Source organism: Macaca fascicularis, chromosome 9 (assembly GCF_037993035.2).
Source record: "Macaca fascicularis isolate 582-1 chromosome 9, T2T-MFA8v1.1".
Taxonomy (NCBI): domain Eukaryota; kingdom Metazoa; phylum Chordata; class Mammalia; order Primates; family Cercopithecidae; genus Macaca; species Macaca fascicularis.
Genome location: NC_088383.1, coordinates 101411452 through 101438737, shown reverse-complemented (window position 1 = coordinate 101438737; position 27286 = coordinate 101411452). Strand labels below are relative to the sequence as shown.

The following is a 27286-nucleotide window of genomic DNA, read 5'->3' as shown; positions in this document are numbered from 1 at the left end:
TTTTGCTTGATTTTTCAATGTTTCTGTGGAGGAAAAGGTCCTTGAAGCTACCTACTTGGCCATTTTTGCTGATGCTACTCTTGGTTACATTCTGAGGGCCTGACATTGTGTATGAAAATTGGTAGAGCTAATTTATGGCTCTGCATGTTAAAATTCTCTGGAGATTTATTTTTGCTTCTGTGAGGCAGTGAAATTAGTTGCATCAGCATTCTCAGATAACTTTTAAACAGTCATGGAATGAGATGACTTAAAACTGGACTTCAGGCTGTGTGAGGGCCTATTTCTCACTAACCTTGCACGTAGGATAGTCCCTTGGAGTGCAACTAAAACCCTGCATGTTTACTAGGCTCCTTCTTCTTTGGTGGTACCTGCATAGTTTATTTTGGGAATGTGAATGCAGCTTGCCTAACTCTCTAAACATACCCATTGCCAGAGAAGAAATAATGGAGCAAGCAGGTTAATGTAGAAACCACATTTATTAACCATGGATTCACTGAGGGCAGTTTTATTAGATATTATCCACAGCTTATGCTGACATCTGATTTTGCAGAGAAATTATAGCCATTATTTTATTAAGATAATTCTACAAGATCAATATAGTTTCTTGAAGGAGCATATATTCTAATTCTTCAATAGGGTTTGGTTTAATTTAGCTATCAAAGTCAAATGTCTCTAAACTTTACACACTAAACTCATTGTGGGCACAAAATTTATTCTTTGTACATATTCCTTCTAAGTGCTTTGGTTCTTCAAGCTGAAACATCTCAACTTCCAGAAATATGGTTGCCAGATCAAAAATACCAGAGTCCTTCTAAGGGTTAAGATTTGAATCAAGAAAAAGATACATATACATATTTTATTATATACAAACAAGGAACAACAAAAAGTTTCATCATGTAAACAAAAGAATATAAATTATAGACATAATTAGAAGTTTCAAAAAGTCCTTAAATCATTGTGATCTTCTCCAAAAGACACAGGTCTTGGAGTGTGGGCACAGAGCCATCAGTCAGACGTCTGGGTGGTCTCCCATAATAGCAATTTATATTCTAGAGAAGTGGGCTTTTTGTGAACTCTGTCAGGGTGAATGAGTTAGGCCTCTTAAAGGAATGAAATGCTTTCACATTTGGGGCAACAAGTGAAAAATATTGAAAGAAGGGATACAACTAGGATTAGATTTATTGTTGACAGTGATTTTAGAAATAAATCACTGAAAACATGTTAAAAGATTTCTAGATAAAATTCTGGCTACCAAAAATAAGAAAGGATACCTTTTGTGGCTCTACAAATGGTTTGGTGAAAAATAAAAAAGGAAAAAGTGAGCCGAGGAGAAAGCGAAATAGGGAAGTCTAGGGAGGAGGCAAGAAAATACACAAGTCATAGCAAGAAAAAAACATGAGATGGTCCTTTCTAAGGCCAGGTGTTGGTGATATTTACCTATGTAAGCTCAAGCCTAGAAGAGTACAGTTCTTATATATTCACTACCTAATGCTATACAAGAAAAAATACTTTTCATTTGTTATGAAAGAACTACTTTATATGAAAACTAAAAATATGTATTTACATTGCAAATCCCAGATGAAACCCAATTTAATACAAAGTGAACTATAGGGATGACAGAAAAATGGGTAGATATCAAAATTCAACTAAATTTACAGTACTGCCTTATATCTTTTTTAAATTTTGTTTTTGAGACCGAGTCTTGCTCTGTTGCCGAGGCTGGAGTGTAGTGGTGTGATCTCGGCTCAACGCAACCCCTGCTTCCTGGGTTCAAGTGATTCTCGTGCCTCAGCCTCCCCAGTAGCTGGGATTACAGGAGTGTGCCACCACACCCGGCTAATTTTTAATAGAGACGAGGTTTTGCCATGTTGGCCAGGCTGGTCTCAAACTCCTGGGCTCAAGCAATCCACCCGCCTCAGCCTCCCAAAGTGCTGGGATTACAGGCATGAGCCACTGCACCCGGCTGATATATATATTCTTTTAAAATCTATACACAAGGCTCAAGTTCTGGGGTTTCAGGTTTTATTTTTAAGTTTTCTTTAAAAATAAAATTGCTAACCCCCAAGTGAATTAAAGGTTGATCTGGGCTCGCAGAGGTAATCTGCTCTTTGTCACCAAGTGCTCTGTAGTTTCTTCCACTTTAGACCTCTCCAGTGTGTTAATGCCTCTGTTTTCTTTGTCTTTTCCATGTGATTTTTTATGCTGTGGATTTAAGGGGGAAAAATTAAGTCAATATAAAGTAACATTTGATACACATTAACTACACTCTATTTTCAAAGTTCTCTGGGCTATAAGCAAGAAAACTTAAGTGTAGAAAACCAGAAAAGGTTTAGCACAAGTTTGAGCCAACAATTTGGCAAGTAGAACCAAATGCCTTCTTTATTTGATCACTACTGGAAGGAGTAGAGTGAAAGAAGTATTAATTTTCTGTGTTATTTTCTAAGACATAGTTGCAGATTTTACTCCAGGGTAGTGGTTCTCATCAGGGAGCGATTTTGCTGCCACAGGGGACGTTTGGCAATGTTTAGAGACTTTTTTGGTGTTACAACCAGGGAGTGCTACTGGCTTTGAGTGAGTATTCACATAGTTCACTGTTTTTCTTGTGTACCGACATAGTACAGTCCACAGGAAAGACCATTACAACAAAGAATTACCCAGTTTAAAATGCCAATAGCACTGCTGTCAAGAAACCCTGCTCTGGCCGGGCGCGGTGGCTCAAGCCTGTAATCCCAGCACTTTGGGAGGCCGAGACGGGCGGATCACGAGGTCAGGAGATCGAGACCATCCTGGCTAACACCGTGAAACCCCGTCTCTACTAAAAATACAAAAAAAAAAACTAGCCAGGCGAGGTGGCGGGCACCTGTAGTCCCAGCTACTCCGGAGGCTGAGGCAGGAGAATGGCGTAAACCCGGGAGGCGGAGCTTGCAGTGAGCTGAGATCCGGCCACTGCACTCCAGCCTGGGCTACAGAGCAAGACTCCGTCTCAAAAAAAAAAAAAAAAAAAAAAAAAAAAAGAAACCCTGCTCTAAGGAAACAAAGATTTGCTGTCATGCAGAAAAGCCAATTCTGTTTTAAGCAGAGAAACTGGTATATGGGACACCTTAAAAACAGTTTTGCTTAGTTCTTAAAAATTGTATTTTATTTTATTTGTAAAACCTATTTCATATTCCTCATTTGGAAGTTCTATTTCATTGGAATCCTACTTACCCATACAGAACATTAATGGACTGGTGACATTCATTGTACACTCAGTCATCAATGCTGAGACAAATTATAAACCAACTATTAAAGCTTTAAACCCAGAGAAAATCCCCACATCACACTGTTACTAGGGAAAAGATTTCTGGACTTCAGCTGAAGGTCTAAAACTCCATCCCAAACCCTCTCTGGTATTGTAGGGACTTCCTTGCCATAGCTGAATCACTAAGCCTAATTCAAAATGCCACAGGTAATAATAATAAAAGAACTCCTGACCAGGGATTAAGTAGTCACCAGGTTCTCTTATCCTTCCCCCTTTCCTAACTTTATAAGATAGAAGAAAAGGATAAAAACTGAAAGAAACATATATATAGTTCTCTAATAGTAAAGAATAAAGCAAAAGGTGGCAAGAATTTGGGGATAAAATTGCCCAGAGGAAAACAGGGAGGAATTTATGAGAACCTGAATTAGAACTTTGTTAACAGTTGAAAGCAGTGATGGAGAATCTTTAGACCTTAAGGGAAGGACCTGTAGATCAACTAAAAACAGTTACAGGCCAAGCACAGTGGCTCACGCTTGTAATCCCAGCACCTTGGGAGGCCGAGGCGGGCGGTTCACCTGAGGTCGGGAGTTTGAGACTAGCCTGACCAACATGGAGAAACCCCTTCTCTACTAAAAATACAAAATTAGCCAGGTGTGGTGGTGCATGCCTGTAATCCCAGCTACTTGGGAGGCTGAGGCAGGAGAATCGCTTGAACCCAGGAGGCAGAGGTTGTGGTGAGCCAAGATTGCGCTATTGCACTCCAGCCTGGGCAACAAGAGTGAAACTCCATCTCAAAAAAAAAAAGAAAAGGAAAAAAGTGGGTAGAGGGCTGGGCACAGTGGCTCACGCCTGTAATCCCAGCACTATGGGAGGCCGAGGACGGTGGATCACTTGAGGCCAGGAGTTTGAGACCAGCCTGGCCCACATAGTGAAACCCTATCTCTACTAAAAATACAAAAAAATTAGCCAGGTGTGGTGGTGTACGCCTGTAATCCTAGCTACCTGGGAGGCTGAGTCAGGAGAATCACTTGAACTCGGGAGGTGGAGGTTGAGTGAGCCGAGATTGTGCCACTCCACTTCAGCCTGAGTGACTCAGTCTCAAAAAAAAAAACCAAAAGTGGGTAGGAGAGGTCACAGGATTTAATTACATTGGATTAGAGCAGGCAAGGTGCTCAGGAAACATGGGGCAACAGTTTACAAGAGAAGAGCCTCAGGGAGGGGAAATCACTAATATAACCTAAGCAGTCTCCAGTCTCTCAATCTTTTCAGTCACTTTGCCTTCGAAGTCTGATTATGGGCAGAGATAGGTTCCAAGACTTACATGTCAAAGGTAGAAGGAAGAGGAATGACTGCTCTCAGTGTCTGAGTACATAGGAAGCAGAAAAGGAATAAATACAATAGCTAAACACTATCAGCTAAGGATGTAGATTAAGTCAAATTCTGCCTTCATTTATTCTACAGAAAACCCCTTATCAATATCAGATTTTTGTAAATAATTCAAATCATAAGCCTTAACAAGCCATCCTAAGGAATAATTGAAAGGCTTTTGTTGTTCTACTCACCACAAATAATGCCTTTATACTGAATAGTAAATGAATGACTTACATCAGATATGGAAGGGTTATCTGATATGATATACCTGGAAAAATGGAACCCCGCCAATTGATGAACAATCCACACCAGCATCTACAGATGGCTCTTGACTTAGAGGTTCTTCAGTACACTGCCCTAGAACTGCCTTTTCTACATCCACATCCTAAAAGAAGAAACTGGATGAGTGACTAAGTCCAAGGGCTTAAAAGTCATCGCAAGAGTAACGGTAGTTTTCTTCTTTGAATATAACACAATGCCCATGGTATAATATGAAAGTTAAACCTCAACAAAATTATTAGAAAGTCTACAAATTAATGAAAATAATTCCTAATATATTTTTATAGAGAGTAGAGGTTCCTATATAACAATGTTACTAAGTACAATATTAAATATTGGCAATTATTATCTACTAGCATAATTTAAAAACTAGTAAGATTAAAAGAAGCCTAAGGGCTAGGCCTATCATTAATGAGAGGCAGGGTAAGACTGAGGAGTGAAAAGTAAAATTCTTCACATGAAGTCAACCACATCAAGAGTTCATAAGAGAGTTCTATTATAAAATTATGATCCTTTAAATTTACCGGAATTGTCTCTTCTTTGTTGTTTTCCGAAGAGTTTAGCATCATTAACAGCTCAGGCTGTTTCCTTTTCAACTGATCAAGGAGATGTTCACGTGGTTCGGTTCTTACCAGTGTTGATGGGTATAAATAATTTTTCCTCTGTGGTGTTGTACCTTTAATGGACATTAGATAAGAGGTAACAATTAAAGTATGAGATGTAAATATTTTTAAAAAGTACTAAAACTTCCTAATCAATCTTATCTTCTAAAAATATAAAATATAAAAGTATAATTGCCATATTTGAGGATCAGTCTTGCTACCTGTAAGGCAGACATTGTTTGCAACTAACAATATTTTCTAATTTGACAACAGACTTTACTATTTTCAAGATTCATCCTACTCTCTAAAACATGAAGTTTACCATCTCTGAGGATATATAAAAGATGTGTTATAAGCTCTAAAAGGAGTTGTAGTGTTCTAAAAAAAATGGCAGCATTATTGGAACGAGATTTCCCAACATGATTACTTTGATAGGAGTAATCATTTCACTATAAATGTGGAGTGGTGGTTAAATATTAACCAGTTATATATATATACTATGTTGCCCAGGCTGGTCTTGAACTCGTGAGTTCAAACGATGCTCCTGCCTTGGCCTCCCAAAGTGCTGGGATTATAGGCGTGAGCCACCACATCAGGCCCCCAGTTATATTTATCTGTAATGAGCTCATGCTTTCGTAATTCACAAAAGTACTTGCCTTTCCACTCAACATTTACATTCCTAACTTCATTGAAAAGTAGACAGTAAATCTTACAGGTCTCTTGGGGAAAAAATAAACCAACATTCTATGTAGCACCATCCCCTTTTAACAATTGGTTTTTAAATTTTAAAAAAAGAGAGTTTTGTGATATAACTGACATACCATAAAACACTCATTTTATGTGTACAATTTAGTGGATTTTAGTGAGTTTACAGGGTATGCAACCATCACCACAATCCAATGAAGAACCCAATTATTTGTGCTGTGTAAAACAGCTTGTGGCTCTCCTCGCTCGCCTTCTGGCTTTGCCACGCCCTGCTCTGGAGAGACACCCGCCATTTCACCCAGTAAGCGGCCCCGGCCTGCAGAGGGGAGCGGCTGCAGCTCCGCTTTGCCCGGCTCTCCGAGCACGCCACGGCCCCCACCCGGGGCTCCGCACGGGCCGCGGGCTACGGGACCTGTACAGTGCCTATGATTACACAATACCACCCGGGGAGAAAGCTCTTGTGAAAACGGACATTCAGATAGCGCTCCCTTCTGGGTGTTATGGAAGAGTAGCTCCACAGTCAGGCTTGGCTTGCAAAACACTTTATTGATGTAGGAGCTGGTGTCATAGATGAAGATTATAGAGGAAATGTTGGTGGTGTACCGTTTAACTTTGGCAAAGAAAAGTTTGAAGTCAAAAAGTGTGATCGAATTGCACAGCTCATTTGCGAACGGATTTTTTATCCAGAAATAGAAGAAGTTCAAGCTTTGGATGACACCGAAAGGGGTTCAGGAGGTTTTGGTTCCACTGGAAAGGATTAAAATTTATGCCAAGAACAGAAAACGAGAAGTCATGCCTTTTTCTTAAAAAAAAAAAAAAAAAAGTTTTTGCTTAAAGTGTTTTGCACTTCTATAAACTTACTAGCTTCACCTTTGAAAAGTACTGAATTTTTTACTTTTTTTTTTATGGTCAAGGAAAAGATCATAAAAAAATAAAACACAAAGTTTTTCTTTGTGTTTGGATCAAAAAGAAACTTTGTTTTTCTGCAATTGATGGTTGTATGTAAATCTGCTTTGTGGTGACCTGATGTAAAGTGTCTTCTTACAATCAAATGTACATCAATTACAGATTTAAAAAAAAAACCCTGTATTTAACTCAAATGATCCCCCTTCAGCAACTTATTTTGCTTTGTTTTAAATCTTAAGCAATATTTTGTATTCAGTAAACTTATATTCTTTCACAAGGTACAAAATCTTGCATAAGCTGAGCTAAAAGAAATGAAAATGAAAAGGAGAGATTAAAGGTATTCCTTGTTCTTCTTTCTCTTCACTAGTTTAAAAACTTTTTAATCTTAAGATTCTTTGTGATGAGGATGAGAAAAGAATCCTCAGTTTATTTTTCCACTATTAATCTTTCTTTTTATAAATCCTCTATTGACTGGATAGAGGTATGTTTGTGAAAGACATGTAACTTGGGGATTTGTTACCTTTGGTTTGTTCCCCCTGAATTTCATCTCATCAGGCAAATTGTACTAGTTGTAGCTATGAGTTTCCCTAAGTGAAGTAGCAATAGGCTGTAATCGAGAAAATATGCCATTTATAGGCATATAAATTAAATAATAAGATAAATGAAATAATATATACTTCGGCCACCAGCTTTTTCTGTCTCTCACACATAAGCAGCACTTCATTGCAGATACGGGACTGATTCTGTGGCTTAGCTTGATTAACATCTTTTGGAAGTTTCTGCTAGTGTGCTTTCCTTTCTTTACTATGTTTCTCAAATTCCTTTGTGTCAGGGTTTTTGGTGTTACTTAGGTTTTGTCCATCAGATTCTATGAGACACCAGGCATTGTTTTGAGGATGTGGGTTATATACATGGAGTGCTTCTGGAACTATCAGTTTACTTGGCCACCCAGTTTGTGGAAGCACAGGCAAGACTGTTCTTTTCTGGTGATTCTCCAGGCCATTTAATACCCTGCAATGTATTTGTCCATCTGTGGGTCACAGTTCATTAGTGAGTCATGAAATCAACTCACTGGGACATAGCCACCATTTTTGTGTACTGGGTTGGGCTATAAATTATTTCTGTTGTCAATAAAATTTAAATGTTTTTCTGCTAAAAAAAAAAAAAAAAAAAAAAAACAGCTTGTTACATCTCTTCTATGAAGACCTCCCTGAATCATTACAGCCTACAATGATCTTTGACTTATCTGATCTCTCAAAATGTTGATTCCTAAATGCCAGTGGTCCACGGTGATCCCTCATCTCTTAAAACAGGGATTCCTAAATGGCAATAGTCTATGACAAAATGAGAGGAACACAGAACAAAATGCACAATGTGGTAAACTTTGCATTAAACTCGATTTAGTTAGTTACATCTCTCCAATATTTGTGGTATTAAAATGTCCTTTTACAAACAGTGCTAGGTTTGTATTTGTTTTAAAAATATCCCCTATTAACAAAGTCAATTCCCTGAATGTATGTGAAATTTTACTGAATTGTGATACCACCTATATCATGACACTTGATTAAAACTATTTTAAGGTTCCAGTTTTCCCATTTTGAGTTGATTACAGTGAGATGGTAAATTCCTGTCAGGCAACGGCAGGACCTAATTTTTCTGAACATCTGACACTACATAGAGTTGAATTCGACTTCAAAAAATTTAACAATTCTATTTCTCTTTTAAAGTACCTGTTGGGATATCCAGTTTCAGATCCTGTTCCAGAAAGCAATTAAGCTTAGTCAAACCAATTTTTATGGTTTCGTTAAGTTCTAGATTTTGTGCTATCAATTTTTCTTCATCAATAGTCATCTGACCAAGAAAAATGTTATGCTGCCTCTCATGAGCTGCCTTATGTCCATTTGATTTCTCAGTGATGTCTGAACTTGAAGCCTCACAACATTGGTTTACAACCTGTAAATGATGCAAACAAGTGTTTATTACTAAAATTAAAGTTGCCAGTGTTTTATTCAATATCATATTTCCCCTTACCTTTTCCATAAATTTTTTTTTTTTTTTGAGACAAGTCTCACTCTGTTGCCCAGGCTGGAGTGCAGTGGCATGACTAGGGCTCACTATAGCCTTGACCTCCCAGGCTCAAGCCAGGTAGCCTCCCAGGTAGCTGGGACTATAGGCATGCCTGGCTAATTTATGTATTTTTTGAAGAGATGGGGTTTCACCATGTTGCCCAAGCTGGTCTCAAACTCCTGGGGTCAAGCAATCTGCCCACCTTGGCCTCCAAAGATTATAGGCATGAGCCACCACGCCTGGCCTTCAGTAATAAAAGATTTTAAAACATATACAAAAGTAGAGAGAACAGTATAATTAATCTCCTTGTATTCATTACCCAGCTTCAACATTTACCAACAAGTAGAGTACAAACATTTACCAACAGGACTGGCCACTTAACTCCTTCACAAACCCAGGATTATTTTGAAACAAATCCTGTATCATTTCATCCATTTACTTCAGCATGTATCTCTAAGAGGTAAGAGCACTTTAAGACCACTATCACATCTGAAAATGTTAACACTGATTCCTTCCTATCAAATGTCTAGTCCATGTTCAGACTTCACCAGTTGTCTCAAATGTGTGTTACAATTGCTTTGTTTGAACCAGAATTCACCACTAGATTTGGTTTATAGGTCTTAAGTCGGTCACTATATAATTTATCATCCAAATTGGAAACCTTTTAGAGTGAAAGGGCCCATTCATAATAATCATTCGAATACAACTTCAACAAGGACTGCCTCAGGCAAACTAAGACTTAAGGACCTCTAGTCTTAAGTCTCTTTTGGTCTACAGGTTATCTTTTCTCCTATTTTTTTCCCTTGGAAAAAAACTTGTTGCTGAAGACATGAGGTCTTTACCCTATTGAACACCTCAAATTCTGGATTTGGTCAACTGCATTTCTATGCTTTATTTTCTACAAACTGGCTAGACCTAAAGGCTTGATTTAATTCAGGTTTAATTTTTTAGCAAGAATATTTCATAGGTAGTACAGCAAACACAAAATACTTTGCTGGGTCTCTCATGTTAAGATTTATCAGTGAGTTCAGGTATGGTTAGCCTATTAATTATAAAGTTCCCCATCAGCTTTTGATCAAATGGTTTAAGCCATCATTAATATCCACAGGGGTTATTTTATTAAGAGTTGCATACTGGTGATATATTCTATCATTTCTTCTCCATTTTATTAGCTTAGAGTCTAATGAAAACTTTTCTTCATTACCCTGCTAAACCAAGATATGGAAAGACAGATGGATGCTATATTGTTTTTTAGGATGCTATATTGTTTCTTCTTCTTTACCCATTTTCAGGACAATGTTTTGCTTCCCTGGCATGATCCAAAGAAGACCTATGAAATTTTTATGAGTTCCTAAGTTTTAATATATTTCATGTGTTTTAATCCTTTATGGCCATTATTCTTTTTGATGCTCAAATTATACCACCTTTGAACATGGGGAGGTTGGCTACTAAGACCTTTTGACAACCTTGAGATGGAGTCTCGCTCTGTCGCCCAGGCTGGAGTGCAGTGGCGCGATCTCAGCTCACTGCAAGCTCCGCCTCCTGGGTTTACACCATTCTCCTGCCTCAGCCTCCCATGTAGCTGGGACTACAGGAGCCGCCACCTTGCCCGGCTAGTTTTTTGTATTTTTTAGTAGAGACGGGGTTTCACCGGGTTAGCCAGGATGGTCTCGATCTCCTGACCTCGTGATCCGCCCGTCTCGGCCTCCCAAAGTGCTGGGATTACAGACTTGAGCCACTGCGCCCAGCCCCTCAGAAATCTTTAACAGCTTTCTTACTTTCTGGTATGACAAGATCTCTAGGGTCATATATTGTACATTTCCTATCGCAAATCTGAAATTAGTTATTTGTATACAAACTCTAGTTCCTTTTAGTGAAAACAGCTTATATAGATTAAAATTTTTAATTCTTTGTAACCTACTTCCTGAGAATGTTAGTAAAATCCTTCTAATGCAAAGAAAGAAAAAACCAAGTTACAAAGGGCTTGTGCAAGTATTAAGTTTAAGCGAATCCATAAACCTATCAAGTATCCTTTGGTTACCAGAACAATAACCTAAATACTTAAAACAATAATAGGTTTGAATGTACTTGGAGAAAAGTAAAAAGCATAGATAGGCCGGGCGCAGTGGCTCATGCCTGTAATTCCAGCACTTTGGGAGGCCAAGGTGGGTAGATCAAGAGGTCAGGAGTTCGAGACCAGCTTGGCCAACATAGTGAAACCCCGTCTCTACTAAAAATACAAAAAAAGTAGCTGGGTGTGGTGGCGGGTGCCTGCAATCCCAACTACTCGGGAGGCTGAGGCAGGAGAATTGCTTGAACCTGGGAGGCGGATGTTGCAGTGAGCTGAGATCGTGCCATTGCACACCAGCCTGGGCAACGAAGCGAGACTCCGTCTCAATTAAAAAAAAAAAAAAAAAAAGCATATATAAGTGGAGGGTATTACATATCAAAGACAGGCTGCCCTTCTTTGAAGAAACTACTAAGTCAGAAACCAAGGATAAATACAGGAAAGAAACTGTACAAATGTTAAATTAATTCCAAGATTGAGAAGACATATACCAAAGCACAAAACAAGATCATGTGTAAGCATACCAAATATTATACTTAAAAGTTTAAGTGATTATAGCTTAAAATATCATTTGTTTTGAAATCTATTCTCAGCCAAGAATATTTAATTTTCTGATTATTATTCTCCCCAAAGTAAGTTCTAGTTATAAAGTTATTACCTCCAATAAGTTCTGAAGTTCCTGTTCCCTTTCATTTAAGGAAGATACCCAGTGTTCAGAAAAATAAACTGTTCTTGTGTTCAGAGACTCACATCGCTGTTCAATCTCCTGAGATATTTTTTCCAGGTTGCCATTGAGTTTATCAGAGTGTTTTACAGACTCTTCAACCAATTTTGTACCTTCTTGGTTAAAATTTCTGAGTTCCTGTGACAAGCCATCAGAATCAGCACAAAATTTTTGACTGTGAAAAGTCATTTTGTTGACTATATCCTTAGATTTCCTATAGGAAAAGAGAATGACACTGTTGAAATGGGGAATTAAGACTCAAAGGATATATAACTTCCCAAGATCACTCATCTCTTAAGTGGCAGATCTGAACGTGGGCAGTCTGGCTCCAGGGCCCGTGATCTTAATAAATTGACATTGAGAATGGATGCCTTGGCCACTGTCTTTTCACAGCATTGCCATTAAATGACCTTTGAAAGGATCATCTTTGCTCATGAAACCTTTCACAGCCCTCCTTCAGTTACGATGCTTTCAAAATCTGTCTGCTTGTTTTATTCCTCTTACTAAGCAATGTTACTTCAAGGCATCTACTACAGCCTCTTGTCTAGTCTCTAAATTGGACAATCAGTCATTTATTCTGTTATTAAGCAGTTTCCTTTGCCTAGTATATAAAACAAATCACGAACATTACAAACGTTATGTTTAAATTAGCTATAAAGCTTTCTAATAATTAAAAGAAAATTATATTGGGGTGTGACAAATTATACATATAGAACAATATAACATAAACTTGATATAAAATTAATGTTGGTTAGACATACATTTAAAATTCACTGATAATTTCCCTCTTTGTAAGTTTCCCTATAATAGCATTCCAAGTTATCTTACAGGACAAGATTTAAACCTTGTGGAATGAAGTGACTCTTTATTACCACTAGATGGTACACCACGTGGGTAAACCAAGTGAGTCAGCCAAGATGTTGAAAACCAAACCTACAAATGAAAGTCATAATGATTGAAAAAAGGGCACAGTGGCTCACACCTGTAATCCCAGCACTTTGGGAGGCCGAGGCAGGCGGATCACCTGAGGTCAGGAGTTAGAGACCAGTCTGGCCAATATGGTGAAGCCCTGTCTCTATTAAAAATACAATAAATTAGCCAGGTGTGATGGTGGGTGCCTGTAATCTCAGCTACTTGGGAGAGAGTGAGGCAGGAGAATTGCTTGACCCTGGGAGGCAGAGGTTGCAGTGAGCCGAGATTGTGTCATTGTACTTCAGCCTGGGCAACAGAGTGAGACTCTGTCTCAAAACAAAACAAAAAACAAAACAAAACAAAACAAAACCTCACAACTTAATGGGAAGATGAGATTGAGTTAAAAATATTACAAGCCATGACAATAAATGCCAAGTGCAGTTATGTTCAGTGTGTATATAAAACATCACCTAGATTCCTGAGTGATGAATACAAAGTCCCTAGACCATACTGGGAAACACTGGTGTAGACAATAAATGTCAGGAAAGCAGGAAAAATGATTTACATGGGCCTTAAGAAACTATATCACACTTCTCTTCCTACTTCAACCCCACTCTAGTATTTCCTCCAAAGCCATGGAATGGCATAGAAATCCATCAGTCTAGATACCAGGAATAAAAAGTAGGAAATACTTTTTTGCTTCAGCATATAGGAAGAGCTCACAATGGAACACGCTATACTTAACAGGATCAAAAACAGGGTTGAAAAACAAATGATAGAAGTTAGGTAGGGATATATAAATGATAGCTACAGTTCTAGAACAGCACTGCTCAAAAGAAGTATAATAGGAGCCACATATGCAATTAAAAATTTTCGGCCAGGCGCAGTGGCTCACACCTGTAATCCCAGCACTTTGGGAGGCCGAGGCGGGCAATCACAAGGTCCAGAGTTTGAGACCAGCCTGGCCAACATGGTGAAACCCCATCTCTACTAAAAATACAAAAATTAGCCTGGCGTGGTGATGAGTGCCTGTAATCCCAGCTACTTGGAAGGCTGAGGCAGGAGAATTGCTTGAACCTGGGAGACAGAGGTTGCAGTGAGCCAAGATTGCGCCACTGCACTCCAGCCTGGGCGACAGACCAAAGATTCCCTCTCAAAAAAAAAAAAATCTAGTAGATACATTAAAAAAGAAAATAGATAAAGCAATCCAAGTAACAATGTATTAGGTGTTTACTGCATATACAAACACCTAAGTAAAATATATGAAAATAATGACAAATACCAAAGACTCCCTCTCAAAACAAAAAAAAAATCTTAATAGATACATTAAAAATGAAGATAAAGCAAACCAAGTAATCTATTGGGTGTTTATTGCATATATAAACACCTAAGTAAAATATATGAAAATAATGACAAATGGGAAAGAGGAAACAGGAATATACTATTATAATGTCCTTTCACTACACGTGAAATGGCAAATTATTTGATAATGGATTCAAATTATCTTAAAATGTATACTTTAGCCAGGCGCGGTGGCTCACACCTGTAATCCCAGCACTTTGGGAGGCCAAGACAGGTGGATCACGAGGTCAGGAGATTGAGACCATCCTGGCTAACACGGTGAAACCCCGTCTCTACTAAAAATACAAAAATTAGCCGGGCGCAGTGGCAGGCGCCTGTAGTCCCAGCTACACGGGAGGCTGAGGCAGGAGAATGGCGTGAACCTGGGAGGCGGAGCTTGCAGTGAGTGGAGATCGCACCACTGCACTCCACCCTGGGCGACAGAGTGAGACTCTATCTCAAAAAAAAAAAAAAAAAAAAAAATCTATACTTTAAATCCTAGAAATACTACTAAAAAGGGAAAATTTTAAAAGTATAAATAAGTCAATGGAAGAGATAAAATAAAAACATAAAAATTGCTCAATTTAAATGAGGAAAGGCAGCTGGGTGCAGTGGCTCACACCTATAATCCCAGCACTTTGGGAGGCCAGGGCAGGTAAATCACTTGAGGTCAGGAGTTCGAAACCAGCCTGGCCAACACGGTGAAACCCCATCTCTAGTAAAAATACAAAAATTAGCTGGGCATGGTGGTGTGTGCCTATAGCCCCAGCTACTCAGGAGGCTGAGGCAGGAGAATCGCTTGAACCCAGGAGGCAGAGGCTGCAGTGAGCCAAGATTGCACCACTGTACTCCAGCCTGGGCCACACAGCAAAAGACTCTGTCTCAAATAAATAAATAAATCATCATAGATTATAAATTTGATGAAAAAGCAAGACCCAACTATATGCTGTCTATAAGAAACCCACTTTAAACATAAAGACTTAGACCAAAAGGGCCGGGCACGGTGGCTCATGCCTGTAATCCCAGCACTTTGCGAGGCCGAGGCGGGCAGATCACGAGGTCAGGAGATCAAGACCATCCTGGCTACCACGGTGAAATCCCGTCTCTACTAAAAATACAAAAAAATTAGCTGGGCGTGGTGGCAGGTGCCTGTAGTCCCAACTACTCGGGAGGCTGAGGCAGGAGAATGGCGTGAACCCAGAAGGCGGACCTTGCAGTGAGGGAGACAGCGCCACTGCACTCCAGCCTGGGCGACAGAGCGAGACTCTGTCTAAAAAAAAAAAAAAGAAAGACTTAGACCAAAAGTAAAGAGATGGAGAAGGATACATCATACAAATAGCAATCAAAGGAAAGCTGGAGAATCTGTATTCATTTCAGACAAAACAGACTTCAGAACAAGACAGATTATCAGAAATAAAAGTGGATATTACATAATGATAAAGAGGTCAATTCTCCAAGGACGTATAATAATCCTAAATGTATATGCACCCAACAACAGAGTTTCAGATACACGAGGCAAAAACTGATAGAACTAATTAAAAAAAACAGATAAATCTACAATTAGAGATTTCAATACTCCCCTCTTAGTCATTGAGAGAACAAATAGGCAGAAACTCAGTAAGGCAGTGGACGACCTGAATAGCACTATCAATCAACTTGATCAAAGTGACACATACAGAACACTTCATCCAACAAAAGCAGAATACAGATTTTTCTCATGTAGGTAGCACACAAACAAAGCATTATCAGAGTAACACTGCAAGGGCTCTAAAAACTAAATTGTCAGTGGAACCACAGCCCATAAAAGTGAGCCTGGATCTGTATGCTAAGCCTAAACAGGGTAAATGCCAGCTAAAAAATACTTAAATAAGATCCTGAATCTCCTAACATAATACCCAAAATCTTCAAGGTACAATATGGAATCACTTATCAAGAATCACAAAATCACAAGTTGAATGAGAAAAGACAATCAATAGACGCCAACAACAAGAAAACTCAGATGCTGGAATTGTCTGGAAAGGATTTTAAAGCAGCCATCATAAAAATGCTCTAAAAAGAAATTAAAATACTCCTGGGGAAAAACAAATTCCTAGCTAAGAAACAAGGTATAAAAAATGCAAATGAAAATTATAAAACTAAAAATAAAAAAGCAATAACTGAAATAAAACACCTCACTGAATGGGTTTAACAGTAGGTTAGAGATGACAGAAGGAGACTCAGTGAATATGAAGACAGATCAATAGAATTTCCCCAATGTGAACAACAAAGAGAATATATATATATCTATAAGAAATATACGTATCTCCTGAGGGACCAAAATAAAAGATTTAGCATTTGTGTCATCAAAGTCATTGGGGCAGAGAAAAAGAGTATAGGGCTGAAAACTATTCAAAGAATTAATAGATGAAAAATTCCCAAGTTTTGGTGAAAGGCATAAGCCTACAGATTGAAGCAGCTAAACAAAACCCAAATAGAATAAACTCAAAGAAATATGAGTAGACAAAATATAATCAAGTTTCTAAAGACAAAAAAGTTTTGAAAGCAGCTGTACTGAGATTGCCTATAAGGGAACAATTACTTGAATGGCAGTGGATTTCTCATTTCATAGTGGCCAGAAGAAGAAAATGAATAGCATATTTCAAATGCTGGAAAAAAATAATTGTCAACCCTGAATTCCATAGCCAGCGAAAATACCTTTCAGGAATGCAGGGGAAATCAAGACATTCTTGGACAAAGGAAAACAGAATTTGTGTCCAGCAGACCCACCCTTAAAGACTACAAGAAGTTCTTCACACCAAAGAAAGCTTGAAACTTTAGGAAGTTTAATTTAGGAATTAAATGGGGAAAAATAGGGTAAATATAGTATCTTTCTCCTCATGAGAATAGAATATAGGCAAAAAAACTGAAACCTGGCAAATCTCCTATGTTATATAAAAATTTTTAAATGGATTATGAATATAAATGTTAAACCATAAAGTTATAAAATTCCTAAAAAAGAAAACATAGGTCTGACTGTAGTGTATGGTAAGTATGCGGCAAGCAATTGGCAAGCAATGAGGCTACAAAGCAACCTTAAACTCTAATACAGGCCAGAACTGGCAAGCAATGAGGCTACAAAGCAACATTAAACTCTAATATAGGCGGGGGGCAGTGATTCACACCTGCAATCCCAGTACTTTGGGAGGTCGAGGTGGGAGATCAGTTGAGACCAGGAGTTCAAGACCAGCCTGGCCAAAATGGCGAAGCCCCATCTCTACTAAAAATACAAAAAATTAGCCAGGCATGGTGGTATGTGCCTATAATCCCAGCTACTCGGGAGGCTGAAGCAGGAGAATCGCCTGAACTTGGGAGGCGGAGGTTGCAATGAGCCGAGATCACGCCACTGCACTCGGGCCACTGTACTCCAGCCTGGGCTACAGAGCAGGTTGTTTGTTTTTGTCTCAAAAAACAAAATAGGGCCGGGTGCGGTGGCTCACGCCTGTAATCGCAGCACTTTGGGAGGTCGAGGCAGGCAGATCACGAGGTCAGGAGATAGAGACCATCCTGGCTAACATGGTGAAACCCCATCTCTACTAAAAATACAAAAAATTAGCCAGGCGTGGTGACGGGCACCTGTAGTCCCAGCTAGTTGGGAGGCTGAGGCAGGAGAATGGCGTGAGCCCGGGAGGCGGAGCTTGCAGTGAGCCGAGATCGCACCACTGCACTCCAGCCTGGGTGACAGAGCAAGACTCCATCTCAAAAACAAAAACAAAAATGAAAAAACAAAACAAAACTCTAATACAGGAATCAGCAAACTTTTTCTTGAAAAGCCAGATAGCAAATATTTTAGGCTATTGTTCAATGACTTGGATGCAATGACTCAACTTTGCCACTGCAGTGCAAAGGCAGCCAAAGACAACATGTAAACAGATGGATATGACAGTGTCCAATGAAATTATTTGCAATAATAGGCATCCAGCCTGCTAGCCATAGTTTGCCAAACCCTGCTCTAGTTAGTAAATTTTTCATCAGTAATATAGGTTAGAAATTGTGAAATTACTTAGTGTGTTTTCTAAGATTGAGGAAATTCGAAAATATATTGTGGATAACAGCCAGGTTTTTCACTGTCTTAAAAGAGAGCACAAATATGCAATGAAAAGACATTTATATGCATGTATATATACACATACATAATAAAATATCAACAAAATTTGAAAGTACACAGAGGAATTATTTGTACTATTTAAAGCTTTTTCTTCTGAAATAATTTCAGACTTACAGAAAAGTTTAAGAGAATTTTAAAATAGCTTACTGCTGTATATCTTCCTGGACACTACTAAGTGGTTTCTGTATATTTTCACACTTTTCCTCCAAAGCACAGAATCTCTCTGTCCAAAGATTGATTAACTGGCAAAGTTCCTGTAAGAAAAGTGTGGGAAGTGAGGAGACTTAAAATTATGACACTTGAACATTTTTTATGACTGGTAACAAAACAAGAAGTATTGTCCATAGGTGTTAATTATATAAATTCTTGACAAGAGAGCTTTAACTCTACCTTTCTTCCACAGAGGAAAGCGGTGGAAGTGATATTAAAATGTAGGATTTTTTTTTTAGAGACAGGGTCTCACTCTGTTGTCCAAGCTGTAGTGCAGTGGCACAATCAAGGCTCACTGCAGCTTCAACCTCCTGGGCTCAAGGGATCCTCTTTCCTCAGTCCCCAAGTAGTTGGGGCTACAGGCATGAGCCACCATGCCTGGCTAATTTATTTATTTATTTATTTATTTATTTATTTGAGACGGAGTCTCGCTCTGTTGCCCAGGCTGGAGTGCAGTGGCGCGATCTCGGCTCACTGCAAGCTCCGCCTCCCGGGTTCACGCCATTCTCCTGCCTCAGCCTCCCGAGTAGCTGGGACTACAGGCGCCCACAACCGCACCCGGCTAATTTTTTGTATTTTTAGTAGAGACGGGGTTTCACCGTGGTCTCGATCTCCTGACCTTGTGATCCACCCGCCTCGGCCTCCCAAAGTGCTGGGATTACAGGCGTGAGCCACCGCGCCCGGCCGATGCCTGGCTAATTTAAACAATTTTTTTTTTTTGTAGAGACGTGGTCTCACTATGTTGACCAGACTGGTCTCAAACTCCTAGCCTCAGGTATCACCCTGCCTCAGCCTCTCAAAGTGCGGAGATTACAGATGTGAGCCATCACATCCAGCCAGGATTTTTTAAAAAGTAAATAATTAGCAAACTTTACTATTTTAGCTGTAAGTAACAAATTACTTTCAGTGTACCTCAAAACTACTCAAACAACCCCATATATCACATTAAGTTTAAGACCAACTTTGACAGATATATGTAGTAGCTTTTTAACTGATAACACTACTAGAAGGGAAAATTAATGTGTTATACTAACGGGTCAAGCAATCCAAAAATATTATCAATTACTGGAGCTAAAAAATTTTACAGAACCTAGTTGGATCATATTAACAAAATGTAAATAGTCTTATCTTTGCTCATATTTTACATTTTTGAAAACAAGCTCTTGCAGGCATATAACATGCTACATTGCAAAATGAAGAAGCCATCCTAATGACCAAGGAAGAGCTGAAAATACATCTAACATTCTTATTCACTGTTCAGTCTGCTGGTTGGCCAGTATCTCTGAATAACACATCAGTTGACAATACATATCTAACATTCTGATTATGAATAAAGTCTGTCAGTATTTTTACTAGTCTCAAAGGTATTATCAGATTAATAATTTGAATGCTAATGCAGGTATTATCATATTTATCCATATGTAAATGTGTTCAAAGTTTTACACAATTATTTTAATAGTGCTCATTTCAAGTTCTGGAAAACCTAAGAAATAGCTCACAAACTGAACTTGCTTCCTTAAAGCCAGGGAAGCCAAATTATTCATGCTAAGATACTTTTCAGATCAGACTTTTTGGTTTTGTTTTTTTAAACAACTGCCTAACAATTTTAAGCATTTCAAAACAGTAAATTTATAAAAAGCCTTAGATCAGCCTTAGAATATACACCTAAAAAGTTCTCAACAGGCTTAAGGGGAAATAACCTACGCAGATGTATGAGAAAATACTGCAATTTTAAGTTGCCAAGAAACACATAGAAGAGACACTCAAACATGGATGCTTTTCAGGTAATACAATCACTCCCACCTTCTGTAAGATGATCTACATACTATTAGATGCTCACAAGGTCTCAGTTTCCTCATTAAATCTGACTAGTAATAGAATTTATATCTATATTGATGGGAGGAATAAACACACAGTTAATTGCTCAATAAATGTTAACTATTACAAGAGTTCAGTCATATCATAATAAGCTTATTTAATAAAATTTTAGACAGTCATTATTAAAGTCTTAAGAATACCAGAAGCTGTTTTTCATATATCTGATATTTATAGATTATGGTTTGAAGGCTTGGTTTTGGTTTAAAGCCTCATATAATGAGGAACAGTTTACAGGCAAGATAAATCATGAATTACATTTATAATCAATAAGAATTGTAAATTGTATCAATTTACTATGTTTTAAATGTCTATCAATGAGACAGAAATAAGAGAAAAGTAGGACTTGGTTTATGAAAGACAACTATCCATGCCATCCTAGAAAGAAGCAACTTAGCAGGTTTTAATGTAGATACATGTTCACTTTAAATGTTATAACCATTCTTCTCTAAAGGTATGTTTCTCCAGATTCCTCTTTCATCTTGATGTGAGAAAAGGACTGTTTTGTCATATTGTGGTTCTGCATGGGGTTCTAGATGTAGCAAAACTTCAAATATTAAGAGAAGTATTCTCGATTGCTTTACAATAATGACTGTTATAAGCAACAGTGGCTATGGTATTTTCAGGTTTCAGGTTTTACAGTATTCAGATTGTATAACATAGATTAATTATCAAGTTATATCAAATCATCCTAAAACTCTCTTTCTGTACTCCCCAAGTCAGCTAAACAACATACCTGGGAATGGGTCTGCTTTATTGTCTTCAGGTCTTCAGTTAGGTTTCCACATTGCTTTTGTGACTCAACCAAGGAAGAAATGGTATTTTCTTGTAGTTCGTGTAGATTGTTACGCAGTATACTGAGAAAGCCATCTAGTTCCTTTTTTTGATCTTCTATCTTTGAAGAAACAAAAATGAGTTTCCTTCTTAAACAACACATCAATTTTGAGATATTAAGAACATAGCATTTGTTACCTTATCGGCCACTGTCAATGAAGTCTTGAAAATATGCTTCAGTTGACTATTGATTTTCAGTATAGACACCACAGTTGGGGATAAAATCGTTTCCAGTGAAGTTAGAAGATCAGTCTTGAGTACATTCTGGTTTTAAAAATAAACAAATAGGTCTTTAAAAAGAATATTTCCACTTCCATAAACCTTTCTAAATGATATCTTAAATACTTTGGTAGCTAAATATTCACATTAAAATTCTAAATTTCCATTCTCCATTTTTTTTTTTTTTTTGAGACAGAGTCTCATTCTGTTGCCCAGGTTGGAGTACCATGGCAAGATCTTGGCTCACTGCAACCTCTGCCTCATGGGTTCAAGTGATTCTCCTGCCTCAGCCTCCCGAGTAGCTGGGATTACAGGTGTGAGCCACCATACCCTGGCAATTTTTGTATTTTTAGTAGAGATGGGGTTTCGCCATGTTGGCCAGGCTGGTCTCAAACTCCTGACCTCAGATGATCTGCCCGTCTAGGCCTCCCAAAGTGCTGAGATTACAGGCATGAGCCACCGCGCCCGGCCCCATTCTCCGTTCTTTATAGTCTACATAGATAAATCAATATAATAATATAATAATTTATTATAATTTATTATATTACAATAAATATAATAATTTCTCTTTTTTCAAGCCCAGTGAAAACATAGAATTTTTTTTTTTCTTTTTCTGAGATAGAGTTTCACTCTTGTGGCCCAGGCTGGAGTGCAATGGCGTGATCTCGGCTCACTGCAACTTCTGCCTCCTGGGTTCAAGCAATTATCCTGCCTCAGCCTCCCAAGTAGCTGGGATTACAGGCACCTGCTACCATGCCTAGCTAATTTTTGTATTTCTGTAAAGACAGGGTTTCACCATGTTGGCCAGGCTGATCTCGAACTCCTGACCTCAGGCGATCCACCCACCTCGGCCTCCCAAAGTGCTGCGATGAGCTGCCGCACGAGCCAGAACAATTTCTTAATAGTTTAATGAAATAGAAGTCAGAAGAATTCGAAAGAGAGGAAAATGACAATCAATTAAGATTTCAGCACTCCAAAGAAAATAAATTTTAAAAAACCTGTAAGTATACTTTAAGAAAATAAATTTCAAACAAGTTTAGGTTACCAGTCAAAAAGGCTGAGACCAAGTAGTCATCAAGATTAGCCCTTGGGCTAGAAGTATTTAACTTTGAAGATCTGAGATGACTTATATCCTATTGTATCAGAAGAACTTGTGAAAGATGTTGTTCTTGTCAAGAAATGGGAAAAATTAAGAATGTAGTATAGATTGGAAATATTTATAAAAAGAAAAAAAGTCCTGATCTAAGCTCTTTTGGTAGGATAGGGCTGAGGAAGTATAACAGAAATACATTAGTAAATACTTATAGGCCTACTGGCATTCTTTTGGAAAGAAGAGCTAGCATATCAATTTCAACTAATTTTATGACAGCAACATTCCTCTTTTCTTTTAAGTCAAGCAAAAATCGTAACTTGGTAAGTAGAAATATATCAATTCAGGCATAGCTTATTTTATTGTGCTTCACCTTACTATGCATCACAGATACCAAATTTTTACAAATTGAAGGTTTGTGGCAACCCTACCTTGAGCAAGTCTATCAGTGACTTTTTTCAAATATCATGTGCTCACTTTCTGTCTCTGCATCACATTTTGGTAACTACTGCAGTATTTCAAACTTTTTCATTACACACTGTGATCAATGATCTTTGATGTTACTATTATAATTGTCTTGGGGTACCGTAAACTGTACCCCTGTAAGACAGCAAACGTAATTGATAAACGTTGTTTGTGTTCTGATTGTCCCACCAGGCTGCTGCTGGAATTACAGGCGTGAGCCACTGCGCCTGGTCAACATAACCTTTATATGCACTGGGAAACCAAAAAATTCATGACTTGCTTTATTGTAATATTCACTTTATTGCAGTAGTCTGGAAGCAAACCTGCAACATCTTTGAAGTATGCTTGTATATATAGAGACCATTTAATGAATGAATCAATATTTGAAAAGTTAGTACTGACAGGGTATCTTTTAACACTGTCAAATTTGGGTGATTGAGAAAACCTATCAAATAATGTCATCTAAGCAATGAATTGAGGCAGAGGGTCAGCTAACATTTGTAGTATTTACTTGGAAATGTTTAATAAATATTGTTAAACTGAAAAAGGGAGGCAAAGACCCTGCACACAGAAAACAAATTATATGGCTAAGAACTTCCTAGACCAACCATACAATTTTAAAATAAAGACTATATAAATCAAGTATGAAGGAGGTAATATGAAGTGCAATTAGATAAGTGACTTCCATAGAACTGTGGAGAAAAGATTTACAGTTATGGCCCAGAAGGGCACAGCCACACAGATCTAACCCTAAGAATTGTTATGTGTTCCCAGAATTCTTAAACATACTTTTCTTGCACTATTACTATCATATATTACTGTAGTTTTAAAATTAACTACCCAATATCCCCTTCTGGTTGGGTCCAGGACCCCTGAGGAAAGAGGGACTTACCAATTTCTGGGCCAACTAACAAATCCCTTGCTATCATGTGGTGCTAAACTTGCCCTTTAGTCATTAAAAGCCTCACTAATAACTCCTATTCCTAATGTTACAAGACATGAGTGAAAAAAGTTTCAAAAGTTAGTTCCATACATTTGAAAATAATCTTTCTGGGAGAGAATAAACAGTGGAGAGATCTGTCTTTTAAAATATAGACGTACTCTCGGCCGGGCACGGTGACTCACGCCTATAATCCCAGCACTTTGGGAGGCTGAGGTGGGTGGATTGCTTGAGGTTAGGAGTTCGAGACCAGCCGGACCAACATGGTAAAACCCCATCTCTACTAAAAAAAAAACAAAAACAAAAATTAGCCAGGCATGTTGGCACATGCCTATAATCCCATCTACTCAGGAGGCTGAGGCAAGAGAATCACTTGAACCCAGGAGGCAGAGGTTGCAGTGAACTGAGAAAAGGAGAGGCTAAAAAAAAAAAATACATAAAAATAAAGAAAATGAGACGCTGGCTGGGCACGGTGGCTCACGCCTATAATCCCAGCACTTTGGGAGGCTAAGGTGGGCGGATCACGAGGTCAGGCGATCGAGATCATCCTGGCTAACACAGTGAAACCCCGTCTCTACTAAAAATACAAAAAATTAGCCAGGCGTGGTGGCGGGCACCTGTAGTCCCAGCTACTCGGGAGGCTGAGGCAGGAGAATGGCATGAACCTGGGAGGCGGAGCTTGCAGTGAGCCGAGATGGTGCCACTGCACTCCTGGGCGACAGAGCAAGACTCCGTCTCAAAAAAAAAAAAAAGAAAGAAAAAAAAATATATATATATGTACTCTCACAGTGACGTGTCTATGACTGTGTCTAGCAAAGCTTAAGATGAAAGAATAGCAGTTAACATTGTTTATTAAGATTTATCAAATGTAACCCTTCAAAATATTTTATCAAATACTTATCAAATGTAATCCTTCAAAAATATTTTAAAAGATATACTAACAATCCGTTCCTGTAGTACAGTTTTACTTTCTGCTGCTAATGATTGTTCTTTTAGTATCATATTAAAAATCTGAGAAACACGAGTAGACACATTTTCTGGAATAGATGTGAGAGATCCAAGTGCTACTGTAGTAATGGTATCTAACGCAGAGACACTGGAAGACAGCAGATTACCTAGAACAAACAGAAAAAAACAGAAAGATGTAAACTTTGACATAAATATATTTGATATACACATATATATATATTAAATACAGTTCAAACCATTTCAGAGAAGTTGGCAAAAGTATACCCTTGTAGAATTTGTAATAATGAGCTTAAAAGAACTGGCTCACTACATAAGCAAGGAAATATTTAAATATACATTACATATTTTCTATAGTGCTCTGTAAGCCCTTAACATATTTGTAAGTGTATCAGACCCATAATTCATAGTGCACAAAGAATTAGAATATTCTATAATTAATCTCTAACTAAAAATAATATACAGAATTATGGTAAGTTTACAGAAGAAAAGAAAAACTGGAAATCAATACCAAAATGTATTGATTGTGCTTGGCTTAATGAGACTAGAGTCTAGATGATTTTTTAAATTTTTATATTTCTAGATGTCCAAATTTTCCATAATGAAGATAGTATTTCACACTAAATAAACATACTTTTTTCTAAAGGGAGATAATAGAATAGTTAAAAACAATGAGACACAAACATATTCTGACAATATAGCAAATCATCAAGATATACATGCCCCCCCCAATAAAAAGTTGCAGAATGTTTATGCACAGAAAATTTCTAGAAAAAGGCCCAAGAAATTTAACAATAACACCTATGGTGAATGACCCAGGGACAGGAGCCAGAGTCAGGGAAAAAGAGGACTTCTAACGTTTATATACTTAGTTACTTAATAAATGTAACAATTTATAGAAAACAGAAGGGAGGGTGGGGAGGGAAAAAGATTTGTTTTAATTCAGAGACAGTAAAGCATTAATCAGCAGCCTGAACAAATAGTTTGTGCATTGTAGAGAGTATTGGTGACACTGTCATCTATGTTTCACAAAATTAAATTATCAGTTTTGAAATCAACATCACACTTAACACATCAAGACTAGAACAGAACAGCCTGAACTTACCAAATAAGGTCTTATGTACTTCTAGCATGGCCTTTTGTTTTGAGCTGCCATCCTTAATTAATTCCTCCATATTATTAAATAGACTATTCAGGTTTTTGCCAAAAATATCCTGAGCTTCTGCATTGTGTTGGTCAACTGCCTTCTTACGATCCAGTTTGGAATGGAGATCAGATACATCTTTTGTAGTTTCTTCAACTGTGTTAAGCAGCTGTATTTTAAAAAATAAGTGTTAGACAAAATGGATATGACGAAAGGAATCTAATGAAAGTATCTACATAAGGATTTATCTTGATAAGAACTAGTAAATTTTCCAGCCTGACCAACATGGTGAAATCTCGTCTCTACTAAAAATACAAAAATTAGCCAGGCGTGGTGGTACACACTTGCAGTTCCAGCTACTCAGGAGGCTGAGGCAGAAGAATTGCTTGAACCTGAGAGGTGGAGGTTGCAGTGAGCCAAGATTGTGCCACTGTCACTCCAGGCCGGGCGACAGACAGAGAGACTCTGTCTCAAAAAAAAAAAAAAAACTAGTAAATTTTAGACATTGTATCAGAAGAAATGCTTTAACTTATGCTAATTTATCCAGATGCCCAGTAATTTTTATTTCCCTTCCTGTAGCCATCTACGCAAGCAAGGAAAACTGATTTTGTCAGTTATTGCAATAATCATGCCTCCTCAGAAATTTTTTCCCTTCTATGTTCTACTATTTCCTCAAAAGTACACCTAATGGCCGGGGGTGGTGGCTCACACCTGTAATCCCAACATTTTGGGAGGCCTAGGCAGGCAGATCACCTGAGGTCAGGAGTTTGAGACCAACCTGGCCAACATGGTGAAACCCCGTCTCTAATAAAATTCAAAATTAGCTGGGTGTGGTGGCAGGCACTTGTAATCCCAGCTACTTGGGAGGCTGAGGCAGGAGAATCGCTTGAACCCGGGAGGCAAAGGTTACAGTGAGCTGAGATGATGTCACTGCACTCCAGCCTAGGCGACAAAGCAAGAGTCTGTCTCAAAAAAAAAGTACAACTAATAAAAAATTAAATACCTTCAACATCTTTCATCATTAGAACATACTAAATTCTTTTTTTTTTCTTTTTGAGACAGAGTCTTGCTCTGTTACCCAGGCTGGAGTGCAGTGGCATGATCTCGGCTCATTGCAACCTCTGCCTCCTGGGTTCAAGCAATTCTCTTGCCTCAGCCTCCTGAGTAGATGGGATTATAGGCA

At 38.2% G+C, this 27286-nt stretch overlaps 1 protein-coding gene and 1 pseudogene across 1 annotated transcript in view; one reads left to right on the top strand and one right to left on the bottom strand.

Annotated features, from left to right (window-relative positions):
* Positions 1 to 457: 457 nt before the first annotated feature.
* KIF11 (kinesin family member 11) overlaps positions 458 to 27286 on the bottom strand; it is a 65286-nt gene continuing 38457 nt past the window's right edge. Inside the window, exons 13-22 of the mRNA XM_005565954.5 lie at positions 26065 to 26272; positions 24936 to 25108; positions 21418 to 21543; positions 21182 to 21340; positions 18508 to 18614; positions 11898 to 12177; positions 8835 to 9057; positions 5416 to 5567; positions 4881 to 4997; positions 458 to 2202 (exon numbers count right to left, since the gene is read on the bottom strand). Of these exons, the coding sequence (XP_005566011.2) occupies positions 2071 to 2202; positions 4881 to 4997; positions 5416 to 5567; positions 8835 to 9057; positions 11898 to 12177; positions 18508 to 18614; positions 21182 to 21340; positions 21418 to 21543; positions 24936 to 25108; positions 26065 to 26272 (1677 nt within the window). The 3' untranslated portion in view covers positions 458 to 2070. The remainder of the gene's footprint in view (positions 2203 to 4880; positions 4998 to 5415; positions 5568 to 8834; positions 9058 to 11897; positions 12178 to 18507; positions 18615 to 21181; positions 21341 to 21417; positions 21544 to 24935; positions 25109 to 26064; positions 26273 to 27286) is intronic.
* Positions 6121 to 7080, top strand: LOC102141660 (deoxyuridine 5'-triphosphate nucleotidohydrolase pseudogene; annotated as a pseudogene).